Here is a 21322-nt window from a genome sequence, read left to right as displayed (position 1 = left end):
CCGTGTAGTAACACTTCCTTTCCGGAGAGAGAAGTTTCCATTTGGTTTAGTAGATTAATTTTCAAATTGACCAACAAAAAATGGTATTCATAATTGATCATTGTTAACCGCATCTATACTCGTATTAAAACAAGACACGAAAGAAATAGGTTTAGTCTAAATTTAATTTTTTATGACGTCTTTCTCTCGTCAAATTATAGGATCTGTGGTCTTTGAGAAACTGTCCTCTCTCCTCCCCTCTGTAGAAACGATAGCGAAAGTCATGAATCATAAACCTCAAACAAACAAAAGCCTTTCTAGATTACGAGCAATACTTCTTTTTCAGAGAAGTCCGTCGCGCGTTTAAAAAACTGAAATCAGTGCAAAAAAAATTGATGTTAGCGCGTCGCGGGAAGCTGTTAGAGTAAGTCGCTCGAGCATGGTGTATCACTATATAGTTAGTATTTTGCTCTCTTTCCGTTTTATCTAATTTGTGAAAGGTACTGTTTTAAAAGCGATCCTCAACGATAACTAATCAAATAATTCTCAAAGTTTCCTGCAGTGACAGTTTCCCCGAGACTCAACACCTCGTCAGGAAAATCGCGAGCTTTCTAACGATCCGTATTTAACAAATCTTTTTCATAACTCTTCAATCAATATTCTACTTCATGAGAGTGATGAACCATGCAATTCACCGGCAAACAGCAACCAGTCATAGCTGGCAAACTTTTTGCTATTCGCTTCAAGTCGTTTTCACACCAAAGTGAAAGTAATTTTGCATTTGCAGTGGATAAAGGTTTTCTCCGCAATTTTTCTACAGGGTCGACATAGGAATTGTAGAATAAGTACACTCAGGGTCCATTTATTTCGTCGTAATGATCAAGGTGAAACTGACTATTGACTCCTAACTGTGAACAACGCCTAATAAACGATGCATCGAATTCTGTGTGTTTTAATTCGTACGCCAAAGTCAGTGAGACTAATAAGAAATGCTTTTCGTGCTTCCATACGGGAAGCAAGCGAACAAAGGGTAGCCGATGGTCAACATGCATCAAGTCAAATGAGTACCTTAACTCAAAGTTCCTGAAAAATATAGTGGCCTATGTGTAGTTGTCCTTACGAGCAAAGGTGATCCATGTTTGTCAATGCATAAGAAGGCAGTTATTCGCTAAAAAAAATACCGCAATGACAGTTTTTTTCCGTCAGGCGCAATCCTGAAGAGATGATTAGTGAAGGGATAACAGGACTGAATATTTTGCCAAACAGTTATGCTACTCCAGCGATAGTCTCCACACCGAAACGTACGGGTGTGGCTCTACCTCCCCCAAATTTTCGCTTGAGGATCTACAGCGCCCCATCCCCCACCCCCCCCCCCAAAATTCCGCCCCCTATGTTAAGACGGAAAGCGCATATTTTGTTCTATTTGTCCCTGATTCACGCAAGCTGTTTCGGTTTTCTGATACTGACCGCTTTAGACTATTCTTTTAACTCAATCACAAGAGAAACCAAAACGTTTTTAGCGTTCTTCACGCTATGGTTTTCGTTTTTCAGCTTTCACATGGTACTTGAATGTGTGTGAACACACCACACTTGAGCTGTTTACAATGACAATCTCTATAGATTTGCTATTCACATAAATACAGAAACTAATAAATATATTTGTTTCTTTGTTAACACAGGAGTGAACAAGTAAGTTTCTAACCGATCAGTCAGGGAAAGGAGCGAGCTAAAGTGACCATCAAGTCACCCTTCATTTTGCATAAAAACGAAAACCGCTGGCTCAACTATTCTCTACTGTTTTGATTTCGACCAGAAAATTACTTGTGCTACCTAATTTTCGGACAATTATCTCTTCTATGCTTTTTTCCTTGCTTTTCCATAAATGCTATCCAGTGTGAGTCCAGCGAAAACCAAAAACACACCAAGCCATTGGCGGGTGATAAGCGAATTTCCAAACAAGAGCACTGAGGCGAGGATTGTAAAGAATTTACGAGTTGTGGTGATTATGGAGCAGGTCAGTGGGCCAAAGTTAGCCACAGTCATGAAGATGAAATTCTGTAATGGAAATAAAATCAGAAAAGAAATTTAACACTATTTAATTCATGTAGTATTATTGATTACGTTTGTTAACCCTTAAACTCCTGGGAACTAGCTGTTAAAATTCTCCCCTCCAGCTGCTACACATTTCCTTGTAAATTAGTTATGAGAATTCGGTGTTAGATCAAGATGGCAACTTCTACCTGATAAGTTTGAGTATTCTCATTACCTGTTTGTTAGATAATGTACGGATATCACAGAGAGAAGTTACATGTTGATCACTTCTGGGAGTTAAAGGATTAAGGAGGAGACCACGGCACCCATTTGCCTCGCTCACAAGATGAGGCTTCGTGGCTCCATTGGTGGTGGCACCCAAGTAGTGTATGAGAGGCGAGAGGTTTAAGCCCATGCCTTAGTTCTTTTTTCCAGGCTCTTTCCGAAATTTCCTCAACTGAAGTTTACCGCACAGAAAAACTCCTGACTCGTTCCCAGTCTAACGGCGGCAACCGACGCAGGTAGAATGGGAACGTGAAGTGTAATGGGTAGCGTGAAAGCGAGAGAGGTCTCCTCGCCTTCTCTCCTACTTTGGCAAAACAAACACTTTGGAAACGACTGAGGACGGTAAAGAAAAATTGGTAACTTATGAAACACACTTTAAAATATGATTCACTTCATATGTTATTTTCTTGCGAGACACTAGCTACCCTACTGAAGGGCGTTCGTTTTGGGAATACAATGGCGATCATGAAACAAATTCGACCTCCAGGGTAGGTCAAGTATTGCAGGACTCTCTAATTCCCTAACTGAAAACAAACTGGCGTCGGAAAAACTTTCTTAAATCCCTGCACAAAAATTTTGCAAGAACGAACTGCTCTGTTTAAGTTTCATATTAAGTACGAATTCATGAGCTGTTTTTCGGTGTACCTACCGAAGTAGGCTATGACCAGCCCTTCCTTTCCGTCATATTCCGTCACGATTTCTATTGGCTTGCGGGTCGAGATACGCTTTATAGGGACACCTCGTTGTTTACAACCGTAAACTTCTGGTAAAAAAGAACCCACGATTTTAAAAGGTTTTCAAGTGGAACCGCACGCGAGTTAGTTGGAACGTACGGGCATTTGCATAATATTTTGTGATAAAAATCAAAGATTTAGGTAAAACATGAATCACGAAAAGAATTTCCGAAACATATGATAAAACAAAGAGAAAACGCCATATGTAGCTCTTACGCAAACTCAAGTTTGATAAAAGCTCACGTAAATCGAAACACGAGATAAAAGCTGAACAATGAAGCGTTAACGGAACTAAAGATCTTGATTTCAAGGGAAAAAGGTGACTTACCAATAAACAGAGATGCGTCTCACCATATCATGCAAGTGCATATGAATCTTAACTCATGTATGAACGTGTGTGGATAACTATTAAGTCTTGCAAAACATTATTCTATTTAGAGTGTGGCATCTTTAACCCCAACTCTCTTTTCTTCATCGAATTTTTTTAGCTATTTTGGAAATAGCATTGTGTAATGACCGGACACTAGATTGGTAAACGATAGTTCTAGAGTTTCGCTGCTTGCTGATTAGATAGGGTCAACTAACAGATCAGAATATCAATTCTTTTAAACCGGCCGCCTTACACTCCTTTCCAACAGTTTTTGTTGATTAATTTGTCACTCTTTTTCCTAGTGCACTTGACAGTAGGTCACATATGCCAAGAGAACTTGGAGATTGCTTACCATCAGGAGGTGACTGAGATGCAATTAGACGAGATCACAACTTTTCCAGACAGATTTTCACACAATTTATTTAACTCTAACTATAAATTTCAAGTATGACACCTAATCAAATATAGCACAAAGTGCCGCCAAATCTTTATTTACGTCATAATATTCCTCAGAAATTTCTTTCCGCACTAAACGTTAATTTTCTGCTATTCCTAGCGGCTACAAGTCTAATTTCCCGCCATCATCCTTGGGATGCAAACCTATTTTCAACTAAAGCCACTAAATTTATCGCCATTTTATTAACGTAGCATGCTAAATTTCCCGCTATTTCCACCGCGTACAAGTTAGTTTCCCGCCATTATCCTCGCGATGCGAACCAATTTTTCAGCTGAGGTCACCTAGTTTCCCGCCATTTTTTCAACGCAGCATGCCAAATTTCCCGACGCAGGGAAACTATACCAGTTTATTCCCGCTATTTCTCTCCTGCTTCAGAGATAATTTCCTACATATTATTTCCTCAATATCAGACATGATTCCTGCCTTTATTTTCCGCAATCAGACCGAGTTCACGCTATTTTCTGACAATCAGACACAATTTCCCACCTTTCTCTTGCGGCTTCCTGTAAAACTCTCCGCACAACTAATTCAAATGAATACGAAAGGGCTTATCTACATTATCGGAAATAGAATAATTTTTACAGCCCACAAAAAGCATCAAACACAGTTCACCAAGTACCCTCTAAATTCACAATCAACATAGGCGAATTAAAAGTTTTAATAAAATACAGAACGTATCCCCCTCTGTCACAAACACAGACCGAAAACTTGAGTGACTTAAGAACAAAGGGATTCGTCAATATTGTTATTGCAAGAAAAAACTGAATTAAGGTTAATGACAGTCTTGAGGACCACTTGGTTTCCTCCGGCATTTAAACCAACTGTGTTTTATCCTAATGACGTTGGTAGCCCGTCGCGATATATTTCGAAATATTTAGTGGAAAATGAACCTAAACGATTTTATTTCTCTATCGCATACAATCGAGAGTTTCATCGACTTCCTAATCGTAACGCAATTTAGCACCAAATTAGATGTCGTATCTGCTTGCGAAAAATTATCTCACCTGCGTAATTCGATTGGTTGCTGCACAGGAAGCAATAACAGTTGCTGGTTATAACAAAAGGCGCTGACAGTAACACATTAAGAAGACAAATTTGCAACACAGCTACCACCACCAGAGTCCTCAACTTGCAAGGGACAGTGAGTCTTCAAAAGCTCGAAAACGCCGTGCTTTTAATCAGATAAAAGCGGAATAAAACTAAAAACCACGTTTTAAAGTCGACAGGTAAGAAAAAAACTATTGCTACGTACTTTATGAAGGAATATCATACTTCATTCGGCGACTTTTCCCACAAGAGCATGCTAAGTCCTCCGAATCGAATTCAAATTCAATTTCTGGGCAACGTTTTCAAAAGTCAGTGGAGAAGTAATATCAAACTGCGCTCGCTTGTTGAAGTTTTCCAAGCTACATACTACGCAAAACAAACAATAAGAAAGTAAAACTTTAATTGCGAAATGTCATATACAGGTACAGATACCAGAAATAGTGAAGGAACGATACTGAAATTCAGTGAATTACGCGATATTCTGCTTGAGGTTACGAAAATAAAAGAAAGCGTCATGTATCGGGAAGTCTTTCATCTCACATAAAAATTCGTCATATCGTAATGATAATCAAAACTGCTCGCCTCGAGCTATAAAACGAGACGCAATTTAAATATTTCTAAAATATCATCACAATAGAATAATACCGGCTGAGAAAAAATGCCTTAAAAGGCACTTGCATCAGAGAGATAACGCGTTAAAGCCGTAATGCGCCAAAAAAAACAACAGTTTTTGACTGAATTTGAGCTTAGAAGAGCGATTACTAAGGACCAAAAAAAGCCTTTCAATGACTAAATGGTAAAAAAGTGCAGATGTCAAGGCATGGTTAAATAAGTCATTTCCGCACCACAAAAGCAAACGCCATTAAAAAAAAAAGTAAACTTTGCACAGAGGACAAAATTGAAAAATTATTTATTAGGAAATTAACTGCATATCGAAGTGAAATTTATTACCACTAAATGCTCACTTTTATTTTGTTTTTATTTTGCTGCATTATTCTACAGTTTTGACTTTTCGTCGAATGTCATTTCGCGGGTAAACGAAAACGACGTGAAATGCTCTCAGTTGACGAAAAAGTCAATAACATGTAATTGAACTGAACTGTGGAGCTTGGCTAAAGATCAGGCAGAATTTCAAAAGTGTCACGACGAGAAATATTACAGTTATAATCTGTTTGAAACAGAGGCGAACTGTCTCGTTAGCTACCTCCTTTGTGCGCACAAAAAATAGAAAGAAAAAACTAGGAAAAAAATTTTGAATCAAGGCCAAAATGTATATGTTAAAAACGAGCAAACAAATATTTAGTTGCTGGATGAGAGCCGAAAAAGTAAATCCGCCAATTTAGAACGAAGTTCACCATGTACACATGGTATGCAGTTTCTAATTCAATTTCTAAGCTCTAAAGCCGTTCTTCAAAGTAACTACATTAATAAAGAACCTGCAAACCTCATTATTTTTGTACTACTTTTTAGAAACGACTTTTAAATAAAAGTTTTACAATTTCGGGAAAAATGTAAGAAACCCGGAGACTCCCAAAAAGTTCCGAGGACAATCGTTTACAAGTGCTGTTGTTTCAACAAGTTTACACGTTCCTTGACCTTATCCACATTACAATTATTTTTTCGACAACCGCCAAAGTTCCTTCGATTTAATAACTGCCACAGACTGTTATTGAACATACCGAGTGTGAATTTTATCACTGACAATTTGACACTTCCACCTTAAACCAGACGAACGAAAAATCCCGCAGATGTCAGAAATAAATTTGCGGTGTGCGGTCACGTAAACAAAGTGGTCCAAAATGATTTCAGGAAATCCCACCTAAGAGCAATTTTTAGCTAAGTATCGGAATTAATCTGACATCTCATTGGTTTTGCATCACTGTACTCCGTGATTGGTTAAAAATTTGCGCCAATCTTTAAGCCAATACAATTTTTACCAAAAAATCACTCTCCACTTACTCGCGTTTTCCCGCGCTTCAGGCTTGCTTGCTTTGGTTTTAGACTTTGTTTGCACAGCTGAATTTCGTTAGAATTATTCCTTCTTGTGTTGTGTACTCAGGCAAGACATAATATCCTGACAGTGCCTTTCCCCACCCAGGAGTAAAAATGGGTACCGAAAACTGCGGATGGGGGGGGGGGGGGGGGGGGAAAGAAAGCCTGGTGAAATTGTGGAGAAGAGGGGGTTGACCTGTGATGGGACTAGTACCCTACCCAGGAGAGGGGGGAGTTGAAACCGTCTGGGATATGCTTCAAGTGCTATTCTAGTCAGTCTCGAGTGTGACTTGAAACAAAGATAACATCGAAATAAATCGCTCTGAGTCGGCTCCATTAACACAATTTGCTTCCTGTTTTTAGACTACAATAATCTGCCATGAACTGCCATGAACCTGCCGTGAACGTCACGGATACAACGAACAACGAAACAAATCAAGGCGAACTACAAGGTTACATTTCAATACCAAGCTTACTTGGCTGGGCGATATCGTATGCTATTGTAGCAATAGCCATCATCGTCGGAAACTCGCTGACAATCGCAGCATTCAGCACAAACAAAAAGCTCGCCAACGTCCGCACCAACTACTTCTTAGTGAGCCTGGGGATAGCGGATTTTATGGTTGGCGCATGCTCAATACCGATGTACGTAACTGAAATGCTGTTTTATTATCTACGTAAAAACGAGGCCAGAATCCGGTTTAACGAGATTTACCTGCCTATCGACGCGTTTATGGGTTTCGCGTCAATCTTTGCGCTCGTCGCCATAGCGCTGGATCGCACATACTCTGTGTTCCGCCCTCACAAGCACAAAACTATCACCAAAGCGACTTATTTGATGGAGATCGGCCTGGTCTGGTTCTTAGCGGCTTGCGTTGCTGGGATTCGCGTTCTGAGCAATTTCACCAGCAAAGACCTGCTAAAAACTGTCTTCAACTACGCCGTGCTTGTCTGCGTGTTCACTTCATTGATTTTAATTTCTGTCGCTTACGCTATGATTTGGCACAAGGTTAGGAAGCCTGTGAGCCAAAACCACAGGACAGGCACGAAACAAGAAAAAAAGCTAGCGGTAACGCTGTCCTTAATCACAGTTGTGTTCATCCTCACGTGGGTCCCTTTCTACATTATGAACATTATCATCATGTTCTGCAAAGATTGTTATGTTCTCCAGTTGATTTACTTCGCAAAGTTTTTGCACTACAGCAATTCTTTCGCCAATTTCATCATCTACGTGCTCAAGATTCGAGAATTTCGGAAGACCGTGACGAAACTCTTACGGGGCAAAAGAAAGAAAACCTCTCCAAGTCCACAAAAAAGTAAAACCTTGGTTAATTCTAAGGAAGAACCGATCTCCATGCAAGGCATAAGACTTAGGGGATTCACTCATCCCCTGGAAAATCGTGACCTTGATTTGATAACTGCTCACCAATCAGTGTGAACTTGGCAAGTCTTTACAGCCAATCAGATGCAGCCTACACTATACAAGCTCACTCTTGTTTAATTGTTGTTACTGCTGTTCATTTTCGTTTTTTTTTTAGTCCCATAACCAATCACTTCTTTAAAACTTTTGACCCCTGAGAGTCACTAGTATCGAATTTCTCATCTCTGAATCAAACATTGAGGCCATGAAAATAAAGGAAATGATCACCAACTAAAGAAGCTCTTGATCGTTAAACAAATTCTCTTTGTCAGCACCTTAGGAAATGTATAGAGAACAGTATGGAGAATATGCACACTGAGCGGCCCCAGAATCTGTAATACGTTTGTATTAAAGCAAATTTCAATTGAGTGTATAAAGTAACCCGGGATTGCTCTGGCATCGCTTCAATTCGCTTTGTGATTGGTCAAGAAAACTCGCACCACTTTTTAAACCAATCAGATTCAAAATTGAAACCAATCGCGATTTGGTCACCCGCGTTTTTCCCGCGCTTTAGGCAGTTTGATAGTTTTTATTTTGAGTTCTCATTTGCTCTGAAAGGTCTTTTCCTTTCTTCTGATTGGCCGCTGCGATTGCTTTTGTTTTGGGTTTACGACACACAATCGAAAAGAGCCCTAAAAAGACAGTACCTAATAAGGATTATACTCGTTCTTAAAACTGGTCATACCTGTCCTATAGCACTAGCCAGACTGAATGTGAATATGTGTAGTAGAACGTAAGGATACCGCTGGCAAAATGCAATGAACTGGAAGACTTCACCACTAGTCAAGAGAGCTGTGGACGTAATAAGAAAAGACTTAACGATGGTTCTTCAAAAGTAATAATAAATCTCAACTGCAACCATAGTCTCCTCTACTAACTATGCTGCAACTGCTCAAAGAGTACATCAAGTGCTATCAGTTAAACTAAGGACAAAAAAGGCTGCAGTTTACGATTTCCCTCGAAATATAAGTTGACTCAAAAGTCTCTTTTAAAAAATATAAACGCCAAGGAGAAAAAAGTAAAATGTGCGAACTAAAGTTTGCCAAGTCCCAGTTCACATCCAAATCGCTTCAAAAATTGCTTTGAAAATGTTTACAACAGTGTTCACAAAACTGTTTTAAAAGTGAAGTATGCTCCAAAATCCTTACGATTTAAATCCACCATCAAAAGGTTAATATAAATATGAACTTTCCACCGCGTTTTGAGATTCCAAACAAGGGGCTACATGTAATTGTTCCCAAATTGTTTTGTCCAGGTGTGTAAAACATTTCACCGTGAAAGCCACCATTTTGAACAAAAGATTTTGTGACCTAGCCACATATGAAAACCACAACGCGCACAATGGAGCATACTTCTCCTCTTCAACTGTTCAGTGTTGAACTTGTGTATTTTTAAAAAAAAAAGCTAGCTTTGCTGTTACTTACTTATCGCCAAGATACCAATTGACCAGAGATTCATGTTAAACATCATATGGTGTGACTGGACGTGGTGTTCTGCTCTCATTCTGTCCTGCACCGCACCTGTCAACCCATCACATGTCAGAGATACAAGCTGCAAAAAGAAACAAACTATTAATTTTCAACCACCTAAAATTTAATTCCTCGTGCAAACATTTTAACAGCAAGAGTTGTTAACATATTTTGAAAACCTGTAATTCATAGTGCTTTACTTCCACCCTCTCTGTCTCTTTTTCACTCTTGCTCACTCGCTTTCAGCTGCTCATTCATCAAACCTTCTTAGCTTTACAGCAAAAATGCACAAGTTTTTGCTTTAATAATCACTACGCTGGCCAAGACACACATTTGCAGCACTTAATCTTTTTTGAATATACCAGTAGTGTTGAAAGTGAGGTGGCCTGTCCCATAAGCCTGGTGGCTTCCTAGGTCTCCTCGCCACATAGATAAATTTTTTGTACTGATTGAAAGGTAAATAAAATGATGGTGATGATGATGATGCATGTGTGGTCATTTCCTACGTTTTGCTTTGAAATTTTGTGCTAGCCAAGCTGCACATTTGCAGCACTTAATCTTTTTTAAATATACTGGTAGTGTCAAAAGTGAGGTGGCCTCTCCCATAAGCCTGATGGCTTCTTGGCTCTCCTCATCACGTAGATAAATTATTTGTACTGATTGAAAGGCAAATAAAATGATGATGATGATGGTGATGATGTTTGTATGGTTGTTTCCTATGTTTTCCTTTGAAATTTTGCACACTAAATTAGTGCCCAGCTAGCCAGAATTGATTCTCTCACTCATGCCTACATTTGACCACTGCATTAAATTGCCATCAAGTCTAAATAGCACACCTCATCACCTAAGCAACCAAGCTTTTACAACTTAATTAAAACAGCTATTGAACCAACTTCCCACCTACCCCCTCCCCCACTCTCTCTTTTCCCCTATGCTCCCTTCCCACCCCACCCTGAGCCCTACATGTTTGACACTACTTACCAAGAGGAGTTCTCCAAATCCAATCCAGCTTCCACTTTCATTTGATACTTGTTTCTTATTCTACAATTAATCACCAATTTGAAAATTTAGTCTTCTTTTGGTAAGTTTTGAACTTGGTCAGAAAAATGTTGAAGATAGTTGTTATAGATACCCAAAAGTCTGAGGCTTGCATCCTCAGATATATTTAAATTTCACTCTTGTGACAAGTTTGTAATATTTTTCTATATTTACAGCTTATCATCTCACCTCTTTGTACATGAACAGAGCTACTCCACAAACAATAAGAAAAACACATAGGTATTTCAGAAGGGGATATCTTTTCCTTGCTAAAAGAACTCCCAAAATCATAACTGAAAGACAATTAGAAACATATGAATGAAAATGGTTGATTTTAAGCCTGGCGATTTTAGTGAAAGATAATGTTATTCTGTGAATAAAACACTGGTATACTCAAAAGAATGCCCAAATCGCATCATTTCCTGAATAACATCATCTTCAACCAAAAAACCAGGCTTAAAATCTAACAATATTCACTAACATCATCAATGCACAAAAGCATCACACATCAACATTCCTTTCCTAGCAGTATGCAGGAAGTTTGTCAACATGGACAGCAGAGCCTGCCACTCCTCTCCTACAGCTCACTCAATTCATTACTGATCTATGATTATACCTAAAGCTCCCTGGTAGAGCATCCAAACCACTAACTGGCCTGACTCCAATTGGGAGCATTCAGAAACATTTTTTAAGTATTCCTGTGTCATTCATCAAATAACGAAGTCTTCAAATTAGAACAAAACTAGATTAATTTTGTAACAGTGTAGTTTGATCATCCGGATGAGTGTACTCCTAAGAAGGACTGTTTTCAGAAGTGGTGACTAGCATTGTGAAAACCTGAGTGGAGGTCATCATTAGTGTCAACTAAATAGTTGTTTTCAGTCTAATGTTCTTAGTCCAGTTTGTATAAATTGATTGGTCAGTTTTGCCGTGATGTTATTGGCTGTAAGACTCAAGTGGCATAGTTCAGTCATGATTGGTAGGTATAAGGTAAGTTTGTAGCTTTCTTTGATTAAGAATTATGACAATTTATCACAAACACAGCCATGAAAAAATGTTTCTACTCAGATCAATTTTAAACTACAACAAAATTCTCCTCTTTCTAAACTGTTCTATTTATCTGCAATTAAAGTTAGTATGTACATCAATTCATTCCTGATCAATGACAATACCTGCTCTATGTTATCACTCACCTGGAATAGGTTTACATGACTTCCCTAAGACCTACCAGCAAAACAAAATTATAATTAAGTTTCACTTCATGGAAAATAGTAAAAATAATTATTAGAGTTTATCAGATTAAATTTGAAATATATGGTGACCCTCGCAACCTGGCTTTTTCAAGCAACATTTTTTGCACCAAAGTGAATATTTTCTCAGCCTATGAAAACTGAGTCACTGAAACAAAATAACCAATCGTATTGCAAGGATTGATCAAGAGGAATTTATACTAACCTGAGTTGGATAGTTCACCCACTGAAGAGCCTTATTGCTGGCCAACATTGCACCAATATAGGTTGTAGCACAGATCCCATACCAGCAGAATGGAGTTGTATCCTTAGCTTCATTTCTGTACGTCAGTTGGATAACTAAACCAGAACAAGAGAAGCATAGTTAGTTCACCATCCTCCTGATTATTTTGGTTGCTTAGCATTTTTCTAAACCGGTGAGTCAGACTGATAAATCCATGAGGAGAGTTTTTATATTAATCAGAAATTTTTGACCTTGTCTGGAAATTCTCTAATAAATAAAGTGATAAAAAAAGGAATTTATCCTTGAGAGTATTGAAAAATTTTCAAGCAAGAAGGCGATAAGAAATAAAGATTTGAAGATATATTTTTTTTTACTTAAAACCACACTTTCCGGGCAAAAATTGAAATAAATATTGTTAACAAAGTGAAGAATTGATATTCGATCCCAAGAGTGAAGAGGTTAATGGGATCACAGATGCAAAAATATTTGAAGTACACACTCGTTCCTTTGGCAAAAATCACTGCAACTATCTTTCACTTCATGAAACACTGTCAACCTACCTGCTTTAGCAAAAAGTGCATTCACAATGCACTGAACAAAGACCAAGGAGAGAGCATACACAAATTTCTCTTTGTCTTCGCCATAAGATGTTCTTGTTCTGTCCGAGAATATAACACGTATATTGAATTAGGACATGAAAATAAAAGGACAAAACCTTAAACAGGCTATCCTCAGACTTCGAGAAATATTCTAGGCTTGATCACAAAAGAACTCATAAGCCTTGGATCCCAGTTCAACAAAAATATCTTACGTAACTTTAAACCACAATTCCCGAGAGTAATCACAATTAGGAAGTAAACCATTGAACATTGGTATAAAACTACGAACAATCATTGTAAAGAGATTAAAAAATACAGACATTGGTTCGTGCGCTTGGGAAAATTTAAGAAGAAGGATTACCGCACTGGTTATTTGATGAGTGAATGACGATGAAATTCCTAGAAATTAATCAATTTTTTTTAAAAGTAGTTGAAGACTTGCGTGTGAAAGATCGAGGAAAGTTATCTCATAGCTAGGTGACCAATACTCACATTTTCTCTTGTATAATTCCGTAGTAAAAGTACGATATAAATATTCCCAAGAAACACACTATTAATTTCTTTCTATCTGTAACATACGGAGCCATTTTCGATTCAGAAGATAGTGAGTTTCCAGCTTCAACATCGCCAGAAACCATCTGGAGGGTTTTTTCACTACCGGTTTCGAGGAAGCGTGGTTACCTTTCATTGGAGAGCGAAAAAACACGTGACCGGAAGTAAATCTTGGAAAACTGTTTCAAAATGGTAAGGGAAGGGAAGGTAGGGGCATTTGCAGCTCGCTTAGGTTGGAGAGCATAAAGAACAAGGTAGATCGATACTTTAAAAAGTGAATCTTAGAAAAAAAAAACTTGATATAAGTAAAGATCAGAGAAAGGGAATGATCTATAATGAATCCTTGTTTTTTCAATCTCTTGTTTACATGTTTCATACAAAAATAAAATAAATTCAAATTTTCATAACACAAAGTTGTGCTTTAAATTTAAAAATGCAAGGCAAAATATTCCTCTCAGATATACATTTTTAATTTAATAATATTTCTCACAGAATAACAAATACATTTTAATAGTACACCTCTACAAGAAAAAAATACATATTATCATGAAAAATGTAGGAAACAAGCAACTGTTAAGTACAAATTTGATGCAGATATTTTTCATTGTAGAATATTCTTGAGAATCTTGCCTTTTGAAAAGTTCAAAGTTAATATAACTTAACTACTTTCAGACTGATAGAAAACAAAACAGTTGACTCACTGCACATGCAACAGAGCAAGAATTAATTGTTTAGACCCAGAAAACATATTTATATGAGCTACATATATATATGAGCTATCCCCATTGTTTGTTCTTGTAATGATTCAACACATTTCTTATCTTGAGCCTTACAACCAATAAACTTTAGGACTTGTTTTGGGGATGTGTGGATCCAACTTTTTTTCACTTATCAATAAAGAAAACTTTTCTTGGATTCAATTTTTCTCGTGTTCAACTGGATATCTCACTAGTTCAATGCCTTCACTTATGGGCTATCACTTTAAATGCATAAAGAGAAATTCAATATCTATACTCACTCATGAATTATTCTCTTTTTAGTCACTTATCACAAATAAACCCTTTTGTCACCCTTTGGTGAGATACTATCAGAATTCCTGCACACTTTCATTTAAAGGGATCCAGCGACTGATCAGACTGACTGATAGGGAAAATTAATTCCGTGTTAAGTAGCATCTCATTGTTCACTGACTGAATTCCAGCTACCATCAGACAGCATCTTGCTTTTGCCTGTTAAGCTCTTCTAAATCTTTCTTAGCATCTTCAAGCTTTTCTGGAATACAAACAAAATACTTCAACTCATACATTTGCAAACAAAGCTCAACTCACTTTTGTGTCTCTATTTGCAGTCAAACCTCTCAATCCCTGACCCTTTAACTCCCAAGATCTGATTTTTAATTCTCCTCTCTAGCTGCTATACATTTCCTTTTCAATCAGTTAGAGAATTTGATATTAGATCAATAATAACATCTTCTACATGATAAGTTTTAAAATTCTCATTACCTGTTTGCTGGATGGTGTATGGATATTATAGGGAGAAGTTACCTCCCAATCACTTCTGGGAATTAAAGGGTTAACAACCTGAGGTAGTCATTCACAGAAAGATAGGACAAAAATTCATTTTTCAAATGTGATTAATGTGCAACTTCTCCTTAGAATATCAACAAATCTAAGCCTGATGAAGATGAAGTCAAAGAGACTATTCTACTCCATTATCTTTGCCTTTGGCAAATAATTAGACAGTATAATTGCTCAGGTACTTTCAAATTCTATTTAAATTCATTTTTGGGTTGAAACCATTCTGTAAATAAAGGAAGCTTTGCATAAATTATGCTATAATTGTTTTGATTACTTGTATCATGATAGGCATTAATTCAAGCCGTGTATGGTCATTGTGCTGATAAACTCACCCAAATTTCAATCTACTAGAAGTTCATTTCACCTTAAATTAATTAACAACATCACTGAAAAGGATTATTAAATTTCTCTGTGAATAAAAGTACAATAACTCTCTGTTGATCTTACTTAAGTAGGAAATAACTTGAAGAAGGAAATTATGGGCTAAGAAAACAAATCTTCCAACGTGTGTTGAGAGCTGACAAACCCATCAGGTGACTGGGTGATCTACGCACTCTTCAACTAATCAGATCTTAGAGGTAGAAGGGTTGATTCCTGATCTTAACAAGTTACGCGCGTTTATACTTACTTTTAAACTGGCCAACCACGCGTGCACGATCAGAAAGAAAAAACACATTCCCAGGTCCTTGCCTTGTGAATACTCTCTTTAAATAAAACGAATAAGACATATCTCGTCAACATAGCAAAAAGGGGAAACACCGTCGTAGACGAATATACAACTGAATTACAAACCTTTTTCGGTTGTAGACAGCTGAGTTCGTGGTTTGTAACTTCCAGTTCTTTTATCTACAACCATAGAGGGTACATTTTAACATCAGAACCCTTAACTGAGGGAAATATTGAGCGATAATACCTCGTATAGAGTCTGTGAGATTTTAACATCTAGTAACTCCGGTCCTCTCATCAACTTTGCTTCTGGACTATCCGCCATATTGGATGAGGGGTTTATTTGGGATCCAGTCTTACTCGTTTTTAGTGCGACTCGAGACTTGACGATGACGACTGATGTTGTCTCGCGCAAGATGTAGCGTGCTAGGCCATGACTATGACGTCAATATTTCAGTCTGTTTCGCGGAACCAAGCCAGGCGCTGTGTTTTGGCGAGAGGAAAAAAAACATCGTTTCCATGAAGAGAATGATGAAATTGCTCATTGCGTCGGCATTACTGCTTTCGTTGACGAAAGCTGCACAATCTGTGAAACAAGACGGTAAGATTCATTCCTTTTTAAAGAGGATTTCAAGGGTTTCTACTTTCCCCGCACCAAAATTTTTCCGCCGCGTTTTAATGAAACAGTTTTAAGCCTCTTTCTTTACCCAAGGAAATAACGGTTTTACCGGGCGTTCATTTCCTACAAGTGAGAATATTCAGAAAAGCCTTGACAAAAACTCAAGGGGTGCTTTGCCAACGGTTTATTTTTCAGACTTTTCAAAACTTTTTGCAGGTTACAAACGAGTTTGCAGTTGTCATAGTAATTCAGCTGGTATTATGCGCCAGCGCCGAGAGTACGTGCAGACTAAACGGCTCTAAGTTATTTTTGTAGCACGCGCTCCGTCCCCTTTTACTCATTAAGATAATCCACTGTTTTGCTTCTTCTGTTTTTATTTTTACTTTGTTTGACTCAAAGGGTTTTGTTGTAAATCACTAAAAAGAAAAGTTAATATTTACAAAACGGCCATACTTCATATCATCCTTATTTTGCAATGCAAAATAGTAACACACTATGCTTATGATATTGCTTGTGATAACTATTCTTTTTTTTTATTTGCTCAAACAATTTCAAGTCAATGAATGGCAAGAGCTATCTCTCAAAGATTTTAAAGAAGAAACGTTCGTGGTCGGAACTTGGAACGATAAGGTTGATTAATTACAGAAAAATAACTCTGATGAATGATGTAATTGTTTTTGTAAGGCGTATTTTAAGTAAAAAGAGGAAAAAAATTCCTCCCTGATTTGACGAGAGTTAAAAGAAAAGAAAACAACAACAACAAAAATGTTTTCGAATTTTGGAGTTAGGACGTCGCCATTTTTAATTTTACTTAACAGCCTGGTCACTAATCTATAAGGTTACAAAAGCATATTTTGTTCTCAAAGGGAGGTCTTAAAGAAATTAAGGAATCCCGCTGAACGTCATTCTTGACGCAAATAATGAATTTATCGATAACCAGAGCAGCGGCAGTTTGTGAACTAGGTCTAGAAAGTCATTCACATTTGGCCAGGTTACCAGGCTGTTTTCAAAGTGGCGGTGGCCACTGATGAATTTTTAATAGATTTGTAGACACTTTTCCAATTATTAGGTTACTCTCTATTTTATCAAAGCGCGATAAGTGGTAAATTTGTATGGTTTATAAACATAATTTGTCATTAAACATTCTTTTCAACTTACGGATTATTCTCGTTTCTTAAGAGGAGTCTAAACGATACTTCCCATTCTAAAGTGATTAACAGACAAAAGCTATAGCATGAAATATCTTATCTTTGGCACTTAAGCACAATGTTCTTTCCTTTGGCATAGGAATATGCGATAAGGATTCAAATGTCGTCTCTGGATCTGGATATGAAACTCGTCTTCTCCGAGGACCAAAGCTCTGAAGGCCATGGGAAGGATTTACCTAAACTGAGAGAGGTATTTTACAGCGTGTTTAGTTTACGGTTTCCAGTGTTCATTTTGTTGACATCAAGTTTATAGGCGGAGATTCGAAATGGAAAGTTCATAGCTCGCCATCACCAAACTATTAGTAATTGTAATTGATATTAAACGTAAAACAATGAATGGCCCGGAAAGAGTGTATTTAGTTCATCGATCCCTTGTGCAAGCTAACGGTAACGAAACGGTAAGTATTTGCCGTCCCAATGGGTAGATTTTTTCAACAACAACAAAAGCAACAACTTTAATTGTATCCAACAGTTACAGGCAAATTAAAGCAATTATAAACTATTTAGAAAGTGGAACGTTTTGAGTCTGGTAAATGTGGATAGCCTCTCGATAAGGTGCTTACTTCAACATACTCACAGTCTCTTGACAACGCCCAACACGTATCCTTGATTTGAGTCATACCTTAGACCTTTTAACGATGCCAACATCCCAGGATAGAAAAGATTGTATGAAATTCGATGGCAAAGGCTATAAAAAGCCCGTTAGCGCCACTATTTCCTAAGGTCTAAATGCGCATGCGTAAATCGTGACGTAGCCTCTTATAGGTCCTTGGCCGAGTGAGGTTTTCAAGTGCACTGCAAGAGCGTATCATGATTATTTGTCTGTCAACTTCAAAGGAATAATAGAGAAAGAGAGGTAATCAAAATATACCAGCGCTTATTTAATAATCGATTGATATATTTTGGTTACTTTTACTTCTTTTCTTTCCCTCTTTATTTCTTGTTGTTTTTCTGTAGTTGCTGTTTTTTACGCTACGGTTTTTAGTAATGTAAGAATCAGACCAAGTAGCTTCCATTAGTAATGTAAAGTAGCGCAAAAAGAGTAATTAGTAATTAGTGATAAACAACGCGACTTAACTGAAGTGTTTTATTGTAGATTGTATTCGTAAGTATATTTTATGCATAATGATGATGCAAATAAAGATAGTAATATAATCAGTATCGGTTTTAAAATACAGGTAGGGGAATTGCGAGTTACAGGTTACACTGGAGGCAGTATTACTAAACATTGCACAAATAAAACAATCAAGCTTTTTTATCTAAGGCCTGCATGCCTTATGCAGTCTACGGGTTTTGAGAAATGATACTCACTGCGGCAACCTTAAAAACTAGCTCTTCATCCTGTAAAAATGATTGCAATCACGTTACATCCGATAAATTTAAGTACTCGGAGATCAACGCGGACACAGCACTAAACTTTACACATACAACTCTTGAAATGAATTATTTATCTTTGGCTTGACTAAATAGTCGACTTGAACTTGAAAAGCCAAGGCGGGAATCCCTACCAAGAACCCCTACCCTTCCCCCCTCCCCCCTCCCCCCTCCCCGAGTTTCATGAAAAACAAATAGGTAACTTGAAATGCGGGTTAAAATATACTCGAGAGGTCTTTGACAGTTAAAACTCACTTGCCCCCCCCTTTTTTTTTACTTTCAGATCCTTAATTGCAAGGAACTTCCAGAATATCCTCGGAACATGACTTGTTCAAAGTACAACGTCTACAAACGTAAAGCACCAGGACTGATCACACAGGCAATGATGATGATGAAAAACATATGGAGCTTTACGGTCACAAAACTGGCTCTAGCATGGGAAAAGAGTTCTGACGGAATTGGAACTATGGCTGGTTTAATGTGGAGAGGACTGAAAGGGTTATTGGGTTTGGTCGGTAAAATCTGGAATGGACTCTTAGGGTTGGTGGATCAAGTCTGTGAAATTTGGAGTGGACTGACAGGTTTGGTGGACTGGATTGTTACTTGGATCACACGGTTGGCCAAAGGGATGTGCAGCGGTAGTTTCTGGTTGGCTGAATCGATTTGGAACAATATCGTATATTTGCCACATCTAATCTGGAATGGAACGGTGGGGATGGCGGAATGGGTAAAGGAAAAGATTACATGGTTGGCCGAGATCTCACAGAAAATTGCTTTATGGTCAGCTGGGAAAACATGGAGTGGATCTAAATGGTTAGCTGAGTGGACTTGGATGGAAGCAAAATGGTCTGCGGAATGGACCTGGAAAGTGATTGAAAGGAGTCGTAAACCAATTGAACCTGTGCTTGAATACCTTTGGGAAACAATTGAAGTTGTCACTCAGTTTTACAATGAATATGTTCACGGTGAGTAGAAAGACCAACGAGAGATACCCAGAGCAGTACCCTCTGAGGGTATTCCGTGGGACCACCCCCTTTAAAATACACCTTGAAAATATTCCTGTGTGATTACGACCTAAGATATCATCTCACTTTTAGCTGTTTCATCGGTACGTTATGAAAATTGCTCCGCGTCGGTAACATTCATACTATATTTTTGGTTTTTTGTCATCAGAACATGTTATCAAGATTCAGAGCCACCTCGTTTTCTCGACCTGGCGTGAAACCGGTTATACGATCTCGACCGTCTTGGTTCTGAACTGTGTTGTGGTTACCGTTTACATGTTGATTTCGTGGCCTGTAAAGTCGATCTGGCGAAGATGGTAAGTAGAGAAATTCGAAACATTAAGAAAAACACTTAGCTAAGATATTAAGTCAATGGACGGTCCAAAGGTTTTCGCCTATCACTTAAATGAGCGCTTTTAAATCGACTTGTATTCACTTACTGGCACTAACTTTCAAATGCTAACCTTTCATTTTTTCTTATAAATCCTTGAACGGTGTGTGCGATTGTGAATAAATATTTTGAGTTTGTTTAATGTTTTTGTTACTATTTTTCTTGACAGGCAAGCTTACAAAGAATGGAAGGCAGCCGAAGAGGCTTCCTGGAGATTACCTCCTAGACGTCAGCCACAACCAAATGAACGAGTCTGGGAAAACCCCAAAAAGAAAAAACTCCACAGAAATAAAAACGAATAAAAGACGTTTTTTCTTTTTTCATTGGTGACAAACTTTTTTAATGAAAAATTTTGTGTGGAGACATGGTAATCCGTTCATTAAAATGCATTCATAGACTGTTGAAACAGCTTTAGCAGTTTTTAATCGTCAAACTTTTTCCTGCTTTGATTATGGATGGATGGATGGCTTTATTTAAAAATGAAAATAATGACGGAATTCTGTAATAGGCAAGAAGTAATCTTGCTTACTTTGTATTCCTCTATTCCAAGAAGCTTATTATACTTAACCCTTTCACTGCTAAACTCATTGCTAATACTCCTTACTGTCTGTTATACAATTCTTATGATGTTAGATCAGATAATTTTGTTTTAGATCCAGTGTTATTGCCTTCCAGTTTGCGTGATCCGGGAAAACTACAAAAACAGGAAATCATCAATGTATATTCGTGGAGGTCTCGTTTTAATCTCTTATTGACATCATTATTTTTAATATCTTGAACAATGACACAGTTTGACGAATTGATCGGTGTGCTTAACAAGAATTCTTCCACTTGATTAAGCGTCATAGCGAGTCTACACTTCTTTAAATCTCTTCCGGCAGTAATTAATTAACGCTTTCTACAATCTGTTTACTTTACCACCTCTTTGAACTGAAAAGTAAGCCATGTTATCTTGATTTAGTAACTTTATGGAGCTAAATCATGATACATTATAATAAATACGAAATGACATCAAATTAGTTTTGGCAGAAAAAAAA

At 37.7% G+C, this 21322-nt stretch overlaps 3 protein-coding genes and 2 long non-coding RNA genes across 5 annotated transcripts; 3 read left to right on the top strand and 2 right to left on the bottom strand.

Moving 5' to 3' along the window:
- Nucleotides 1–1490: 1490 nt before the first annotated feature.
- On the bottom strand, nucleotides 1491–13583 carry LOC113684264 (solute carrier family 35 member B1). The gene is made up of 9 exons (XM_027201607.2): nucleotides 13387–13583; nucleotides 12856–12953; nucleotides 12278–12411; nucleotides 12016–12046; nucleotides 11012–11115; nucleotides 10766–10825; nucleotides 9740–9866; nucleotides 9001–9107; nucleotides 1491–2034 (listed from the first exon to the last, which is right to left on the bottom strand). The coding sequence occupies exons 1-9, from the start codon at nucleotides 13530–13532 to the stop codon at nucleotides 1834–1836; spliced, it is 1008 nt and encodes a 335-aa protein (XP_027057408.2). The 5' UTR covers nucleotides 13533–13583; the 3' UTR covers nucleotides 1491–1833.
- LOC149039633 (uncharacterized) lies at nucleotides 2547–3884 on the top strand. The gene is made up of 2 exons (XR_016180037.1): nucleotides 2547–2783; nucleotides 3702–3884. It is a non-coding gene; the product is annotated as an uncharacterized LOC149039633 (long non-coding RNA).
- On the top strand, nucleotides 4770–10265 carry LOC113684263 (adenosine receptor A1-like). The gene is made up of 2 exons (XM_027201606.2): nucleotides 4770–5082; nucleotides 7259–10265. The coding sequence occupies exon 2, from the start codon at nucleotides 7275–7277 to the stop codon at nucleotides 8331–8333; it is 1059 nt and encodes a 352-aa protein (XP_027057407.2). The 5' UTR covers nucleotides 4770–5082; nucleotides 7259–7274; the 3' UTR covers nucleotides 8334–10265.
- Nucleotides 13584–13894: 311 nt separating the features above from the next.
- On the bottom strand, nucleotides 13895–16071 carry LOC149039632 (uncharacterized). The gene is made up of 4 exons (XR_016180035.1): nucleotides 15937–16071; nucleotides 15816–15869; nucleotides 15652–15727; nucleotides 13895–14718 (listed from the first exon to the last, which is right to left on the bottom strand). It is a non-coding gene; the product is annotated as an uncharacterized LOC149039632 (long non-coding RNA).
- Nucleotides 16072–16139: 68 nt separating this feature from the next.
- LOC113684267 (uncharacterized) lies at nucleotides 16140–21084 on the top strand. Its single transcript, XM_027201609.2, has 6 exons — nucleotides 16140–16290; nucleotides 16865–16938; nucleotides 17596–17706; nucleotides 19174–19855; nucleotides 20064–20211; nucleotides 20455–21084. The coding sequence occupies exons 1-6, from the start codon at nucleotides 16209–16211 to the stop codon at nucleotides 20585–20587; spliced, it is 1230 nt and encodes a 409-aa protein (XP_027057410.2). The 5' UTR covers nucleotides 16140–16208; the 3' UTR covers nucleotides 20588–21084.
- Nucleotides 21085–21322: the final 238 nt, after the last annotated feature.

The sequence above is a fragment of the Pocillopora damicornis genome, chromosome 9 (assembly GCF_964200805.1).
Source record: "Pocillopora damicornis chromosome 9, jaPocDami1.2, whole genome shotgun sequence".
Classification (NCBI taxonomy): domain Eukaryota; kingdom Metazoa; phylum Cnidaria; class Anthozoa; order Scleractinia; family Pocilloporidae; genus Pocillopora; species Pocillopora damicornis.
This window is presented reverse-complemented; position numbering and strand designations above follow the sequence as displayed.

What these genes read in the sequence shown, in the direction of transcription:
- LOC113684263 (XM_027201606.2), top strand. Translation starts at nt 7,275, where the DNA reads ATGAACTGCCATGAACCTGCCGTGAACGTCACGGATACAACGAACAAC.
- LOC113684264 (XM_027201607.2), bottom strand. Translation starts at nt 13,532, where the DNA reads ATGGTTTCTGGCGATGTTGAAGCTGGAAACTCACTATCTTCTGAATCG. An exon ending in GGAATTATACAAGAGAAAAT is followed by an intron (nt 12,954 to 13,386) that starts GTGAGTATTGGT and finishes ATTCTCGGACAG; the next exon opens with AACAAGAACATCTTATGGCG. An exon ending in TGGCTAGTGCTATAGGACAG is followed by an intron (nt 2,035 to 9,000) that starts GTATGACCAGTT and finishes TTTCCATTACAG; the next exon opens with AATTTCATCTTCATGACTGT.
- LOC113684267 (XM_027201609.2), top strand. Translation starts at nt 16,209, where the DNA reads ATGAAGAGAATGATGAAATTGCTCATTGCGTCGGCATTACTGCTTTCG. An exon ending in ACAATCTGTGAAACAAGACG is followed by an intron (nt 16,291 to 16,864) that starts GTAAGATTCATT and finishes AACAATTTCAAG; the next exon opens with TCAATGAATGGCAAGAGCTA. An exon ending in ATTTACCTAAACTGAGAGAG is followed by an intron (nt 17,707 to 19,173) that starts GTATTTTACAGC and finishes TTTTACTTTCAG; the next exon opens with ATCCTTAATTGCAAGGAACT.